Below are 7,002 nucleotides of genomic sequence, written 5' to 3'. Positions count from 1 at the left end.
GAGGTGACCACATGGCGTGGCAGACCTCTCCTGACCCGCCCGCTGCTCCCCTCAGCAGTGTGCTTCGTCGATCTGCCTGTTCTGCTCCCCGCTCTGTCCTTGGTGAGTCCTCTCACCCTCCGCATCTCTGGCCTGTACCCCAGTTCTGTATGAATAAATAAAAATAAATCTTTAAAAAAAAAAAATGTGTATTTGCTTATTGTGGAAAATCACACATATGAAAATCACACAAATGATACTCATTTGATTTGTGTCCTTGGTGAGTCCTCTCACCCTCCGCATCTCTGGCCTGTACCCCAGTTCTGTATGAATAAATAAAAATAAATTTTTAAAAAAAAAAATGTGTATTTGCTTATTGTGGAAAATCACACATATGAAAATCACACAAATGATACTCATTTGATTTGTGCCCCAGAAGTGGCCTTATAATTGGGGATATTTTCACATTGGATATGAGTATCTCATTTGCCCACAGATTATTTTCTTTTGCTTTTATTATCTGTCTGCTTTAATTCAGTATTTTACTTTGTTTGAACACACATTACAATTTAAGTGAAGTAAAAATTTCTTTTGTATTTTAATGTAAGAATTAATTAGAACAAAACCAAGATAAGAAATTTCATTAAAATATGTCACATCAAATTCCACTTAAAAATTTTTTAAATATGGCCCTCCCTGGTGGCGCAGTGGGTTAAAGCACAGCACTAAGAAGCTAAAGCCACTTCCACATGAGTTTGATCCCCGCCTGCCCCAGAGGTGACCACATGGCGTGGCAGACCTCTCCTGACCCGCCCGCTGCTCCCCTTAGCAGTGTACTTCGTGGATCTGCCTGTTCTGCTTCCCGCTCTCTCTCTGGTGAATCCTCTCACCCTCCGCATCTCTGGCCTGTACCCCAGTTCTGTATGAATAAATAAATAAATCTTAAAAAAAAATTAAATAAAAAAAATATAGTCTGTAGAAGTAAGGAAATTTATCAGTGATAAAGAGCTCTGTCATCCTTTTAGATAAGGCAACATTGTCAACAACTAGCTGTTAAAATTTCTGTAGGGAAAAATCCAATGCTATTTTGTGGGATAAAATAGCTAATATTCTTGTATCATATAAGTAAATCTGTATTTGAAAAGTTTGCCATGAGGACATTCTGTAGTTATTTCTTCTTGTAACTGTCTCACTGAATCATTTATATAATAAATTAGGGAACTGCACACTGTGTTATAATATACTAATCATATCGCTGCAGGATACAAGCAAACAATAAAACAGGAGGGAAAATGCCCTCCAAGTTGGTTTTTTGTTGTTGTTGTTTAAGTATTAGGCCACAGTAGACCATTATGTGCTCAGCCCTGGGCTGGGTCAGATTAAAAACTCTTGAGATGCTCAAACTTCTTGGGGAAAAAATAATCCCTGCCTTTGTTTTTCTTTAGTTTAAGCTAAATGTTTTTACTTTGAGGCTAGAGCCCAGGCAGGAGGTCAAATGAGGCTAGAACTTATATTTGACCAATTAGAATGAAGAAAACCTAAAATAATTGGCAAAACTAACCAATACTAACCATTGTCTCCTCAGTTTTATACCCTCTTATCTTTCAAATTCTCTGTCTTCTTTATAAGTTGCCTTTTGCAGTCAAATTTAAAAAAAATACTTGTATATTTAACATAGGTAATTTTGTGTGGTAGTTTAAGACACAGACTTTGGAATTACGAGTTTTAATCTTAGCTCTATGGACTTGGGAACATAGTTTTCCTCTTGCTAAACCTTAGCTTATAGTTCTCTCTGGGGGTTAGAATGTGCATTTTTAACATCATTGTCTTGCTTATATAGCATTATAGTACTACATGTATCATAGTGGAAAGACAACATACTTCAGTCTCTTCTCCCTACCATATTATTTTACTACATTTTATTTCTCCATATATTATAATCCTTATACTTATTTTTATTTTTGACTATCATGTTCCTTTCCTTTTTATTTAAAAACAGCTCATTAAAATTATATTCATTTTTTTCCTCAGTCTGCTCTCTCCATTATTTTTATGGTCAGATTTGTCTTCTAGTGCAATGAGCTTTTCTTTTGCAGTGACTTTTTCATTTCAGCATTATATTTCCTTTAGTTTCAGAAGTTCTCAGTTTCTTTTTTAATAGTTTTCAAATCCTTAGACATATTTATAATAGCTGTTTTGTAGTTCTTGTCTACTAATTACAACATATATATCTCTTCTGGGATAACTGCTTGATTTTTTTCTGCTTTCTTGATATCTAGTACATTTTAACTTGATTCTAGACATTGTGAATGCTATATTGTATTACAGAATCCATGTGTGGTATTGTGATTTACCATTGAAGGTATATAATATTGGGTAGAATAGAGGAAGTCACATATCTGTATATTGTCCAGTTGATACACAAGAAGATGGCCCCTATAGTCCAGGTACTACTTCCTCTTGGACATCAGGACCTGTAAAACAACATAGATCTGATGTGTACAGCGAGAGGCAAAAACAAGAACAACTGAAAAACTAGGAGTGAAATAACTTTGAGCAGATGTGGAAAGGCTTTGTAGAAAAAAGAATAACTTTTGTGAAGCCATCCTAGACATTTTTTCAGCTTCCAGAAATTTAAAAAGCTAGGCTTTCAGACCAAAGAATAACATAAGCAAAGGCAATGAAATAGAGCATGTTAATAGATACAGCTAAATGCTAACACATTCAGGCTTTCTTTTATTACACTATTGTCAAGGGACTGAGCACAAAGCAGGGAATACAGTGCTGGGGTTCAGCAAATCCATGTTTGAACCACATCTACCATTTACTGGCTCTATGAATGAAAATACCTCATTTAACCAGGGCTTCAGTTTTAAGCAATTTAGAATAAAGATGCTGGGTTTTTATAACTATTGTAGAGCTTAAATGAGATAATGTTTGCGAAGTAGTCCAGTCAGCACTGTCAGTCTAGTAAAGGAGGCAAGCGAATAAATAACTAGCCTTGTATGCTGTGAAAACAGAAAGGAGAGGGGTTGTCTGCCAGAGGATTCCATGCAAGTCTTCCCTGAAAGAGTAGTGCTTCTTCTGAGATTGAGGATAAGAATGCCTGTGTAAACTTCAGGGAAGCCAGGAAAGATTTTTCATAGGATGAGGTTTCAAACAATGAAGCCTCCTGTGAGACAGGAAGTAGCAGACAGTATGAGAAGGGTGACCATAAATGCACCTATAGATAGATAAAACTTTTCACTTCTACCTCAAACCACTTTTAGTGGTTTCACCTTCCTCTACTGAGAAAAAGCAAGAGACTCTCCTCTACTGAAATATAAACAAGTTTGCATGAGAACTTCAGCAGATTGTTTGGGTGTTTTTTTCCTGGCAGAAGTCTGGAGCCAGAATTAAGAGTGAGACAAACTCAAGAAGTGTAGTTGCTTTCCCTATTCTCATTTGGGACATTTTGCTTAGAAGAGCAGACATTTACAAGATGTGATCAGTTCCTTTAAAAATAGGAGTCACCATGGTCTTGATTGATCGGTTTCATTGATGCTTTAAAGTGTTTCTCTTTTTCTGTCTTCTAGACCGAGCACTTACCTTTGCAGACTCAGTTCAAAGATAGAGATGGCGACAGTCTCCAGCACTCTGTGAGTAACACACTCCCACTTGTGGGGTCAGCCCAGACACAACCAGTGACTACCTTGCTTGATTTCACTTTATTCACCTTTTTGTTAATTGAGTATCTGTCGTACAATTATGTCTCATCTTTGAGTTGCTTGGCCCTCTTGGAACTAATCAACTTTCATGAAACCAATGATGAGGCAGAGAGGTCAGTACAGAGATAGTACAGATACCACAGGCAAATTCATTTTAGGGTGTCAGCTGGTCAAGGAAGAAAGGTCAAGACCAATATGTCTTTTATAATATTTTTATTCTCAGTTGTGTCCAAAAACCAGACAAGTTACTTGTTCATTTTGCTGTCTTTCCTTTATTCCCCCAATACTGAACACTTAGGTTTATTTAATTTCTGTGTTGGTTGTTTGATTTAATTCTCTGTCTCTCTCATGTACACTTTGTAAGTTCATCTTGCTGATTGACTACTGAAGTTCACAACCTTGTTCTCCAGTTCATTTTAATTGACACCAGATCCATATTTCAAAACCTTCAAAGAGTAGTCTCCACTAGTCACAATTTTCCATTTAGGAGTTGCCACCATATTGCTCAGGAATTATAAGCAATGAATGACTGGAAATGATAAATTGTTGAATTTTACTACGTCATTCAATAGCTTATGGTTAACAAATCAGAGACACAGACTATAAGGAATCTCGTTCTTGCTTGTTTTTCCCAAATGCTAGGAAAATTACAAACTGTTTCTCTACTAATGTAGCAATGTTTAAATTTTTAGAATGGACTAAATAGCAGGAGATTTGACTATGAAGATGAAAATCCCGTGGGGGAAGATGGGATCCAGCAGATGTACCCCCTTTACAATCAGATGTGTTACCAAGACTGGAGTCCTGGCAAACATCAAAACAACGACCCTGAGAGAGTGTACATCAACTCACAAGAACATTACGTGTGATTTTCTTCTTTTTCCAATGTGTCTCCTAACAAATGTTTATTCTTAGATTGGAGAGAGAAACTGAGGGCAATAGTTATTTTAGTCTCTCTTATATAAAACAATCCCAGCCTAAGTGTATCAGAAATTGTAGTGAGTGACTTGGAGCCAAAGTGAATTTAATTCTTTCATTAAGAGTTTCTTAACCACCAACTGTGTCTCTGAACTTGACTATAGCTTTGTGTGTTTCTCTGAGAATGGTGTTTAACTACTAACATTTGGCCTACAATGGCATGTTCATTTAAAAGTACATCTGCCTGTGATGACACAGTGAGTCTCCAGAAAGAACAGCCTCAACTGGGAGTATTCACCTCACTGGGTATCGGGCAGGCCAGCCTGTTCATCTGTAACTCACATGGGCAGAAAAAGGGGTTCAAAATCCATTTTACTAATTATTTAGTTGGGATTTGGCTTTCCCAGACATGCTTAATACAGTTACAATACCTGTGGACCAACAAGAGGCCTGAAGAAAGAAGCAGAATTTTCTTTTTATGCACACAACAAAAGGCAGCCTAAACCTTCAAGATATGGGTTGTCTTGAAACTTGTGTGATGTTGCAATATATGTTCCTCCATGATCACTTAGGTCCTAGGGATACTGTTCTTGCTCTTACCTGCCTCGTCTTGATTAGCCGTGTGCTAACTGCAGTTCTCCTGCTCTGCCATTGTTCCCACAGTTGTGTTCTTCACTAGCCAGGAGCCTATTCGCCTATTAAAATTCTAAAAACCCTGTCTAAATGCTGGACAGCCTTGAGCGCTGTCCCTCTTCTCTGGAGTATTGTGCATGACAAGCTCAGCTTTCACTACTGAAATTTCTTTCAAACTAATCCTATCTGCCTGGCTTTAGCTACCTTCTGCATTCTTCAGACCACTTATTAGCCCTGTTTTATCTACCTCAGAAAAGCCTGCTGGAAAATTACCATGAAATGACACCTGCTCTTAATTGTGAGGTGGAAAATTTGAACAGTTTTTTTGAAGAAGCCACTCCACTGTAGTGTCTGTGTTAAATCCGATGTTGTCCTTTGTCCCTCCCCCCTGCTTTGCTGGTCAACAAGAGTAATGAGCTACTGAAGCACATGATACAGTGACTGACCTGTATATCTTGTAGCACATTGGACCTGCCGGTGTGTGTCTTGAGTTTTCTCACTCCCCTTTGTCAGGCTCTACTCACTGGGATAGAAGGTAGTCATTATCATTGTCAGGAGAGCAGAAGAAGGAGCACAGTGTTACACATTGTCAATCACTCCCCTTCATACCTTAAGAAAAGCATAGTTTTACTGTATGTTCTGGAAGATTAGAGGTATGTCACAGATAAAAAACACTTTGTCATAAATAAGGAGCGTGGCATAAGCACTCAGATAAAATAGTACACATTTCCAACTTCAAGGAGATAGGAGAATTTTCATGTGGATTTCTAACAATATGCCAACGATACACAATGATTTGTGTTATGCAAGCTCTAATTCTTGTTTGTGTGCCTTTCCTTTTTTAGTAGCTATGGCTTCCTCAGATAAATTATCCAGAGGTAATATACGCTCCTCCTATTGCCTGGGCACCAGCAATTCCAGAGGGAAAGGATACATAAATGCTAACTCAAATCGCTACCTAGGCAATCAGTAATTTAAATGGCTATAGTTGTAGGGAATCAAAGGGGATGTTCCAAGGACCCCATTGCTGCATGACTAGGCTACCTCATATTTGGAGTTCATTATTCTTTGTACCAAGTTGGCACATAAAGAAGATATTTGGCTTTTATTACTTGGAATTTCGTCAGTGAGCGTATAATTAAAGATACAGGAATCTACAGTTTTTTTCCAACAGAAAGAGGATATGCGTGGAGTTCACTTTGCCAGGGGAGTGTTTTACACTTATGTTGGGGAGTGGGGGCTGGTAGGAGCATAAAGTACACATCATCTCTTTTAGAAAGCTTTAAAACCTCTTACACATTGCAGGTGGTCAGGGTTCTAGCTGGAAGTAGGTTATTAGCTTTACAAAAGCACACTGAACCCACTGGGTTTCTGGCATGTGGGGGTTGGGATTTGGAAGCACTGGGATTCAGGAGTCTTTGAACCTACCTTCAGCTCCCTCCTTATCAAGAAGAACCCACTATCAACTTTTTACTCTTTTTGATATATAGAATAGAAATTTCAGGATCTAGACATTCCTCGTATAGCCAGCTACTTCAGTATCCTCTTTGTTTCTCTGTTAGCTCTATTTCTTTAACAAACTGGTAGATTTTATAGCTGACCTGGTATGGGTCATGTAAACTATAATTGCTTATACTGGTGCCTCCCATCTGCTCTCTCAAAATATAGAGTAGAATAGAAAGGAGCTTTAAAAGGAGTTGATTGACCAGCTCCCTCAACCCCAAAATGCCATCCAAATTTAGCCTGTTGATCTCTAAGTTTGGAG

At 38.0% G+C, this 7,002-nt stretch overlaps 1 protein-coding gene across 1 annotated transcript in view; it reads left to right on the top strand.

The window, feature by feature from the left end:
- Positions 1-4,724, top strand: part of PVRL3 (poliovirus receptor-related 3) — an 83,070-nt gene extending 78,346 nt beyond the window's left edge. Inside the window, exons 9-10 of the mRNA XM_012730548.1 lie at positions 3,555-3,617; positions 4,379-4,724. Coding sequence (XP_012586002.1) covers positions 3,555-3,617; positions 4,379-4,555 — 240 coding nt within the window. The 3' untranslated portion in view covers positions 4,556-4,724. The remainder of the gene's footprint in view (positions 1-3,554; positions 3,618-4,378) is intronic.
- Positions 4,725-7,002: the final 2,278 nt, after the last annotated feature.

Source organism: Condylura cristata, unplaced genomic scaffold (assembly GCF_000260355.1).
Source record: "Condylura cristata isolate star-nosed mole 26May11 unplaced genomic scaffold, ConCri1.0 scaffold00003, whole genome shotgun sequence".
Classification (NCBI taxonomy): domain Eukaryota; kingdom Metazoa; phylum Chordata; class Mammalia; order Eulipotyphla; family Talpidae; genus Condylura; species Condylura cristata.
Note: the sequence above shows the minus strand (reverse complement) of the source record. Positions and strands in the feature narration are given on the sequence as shown.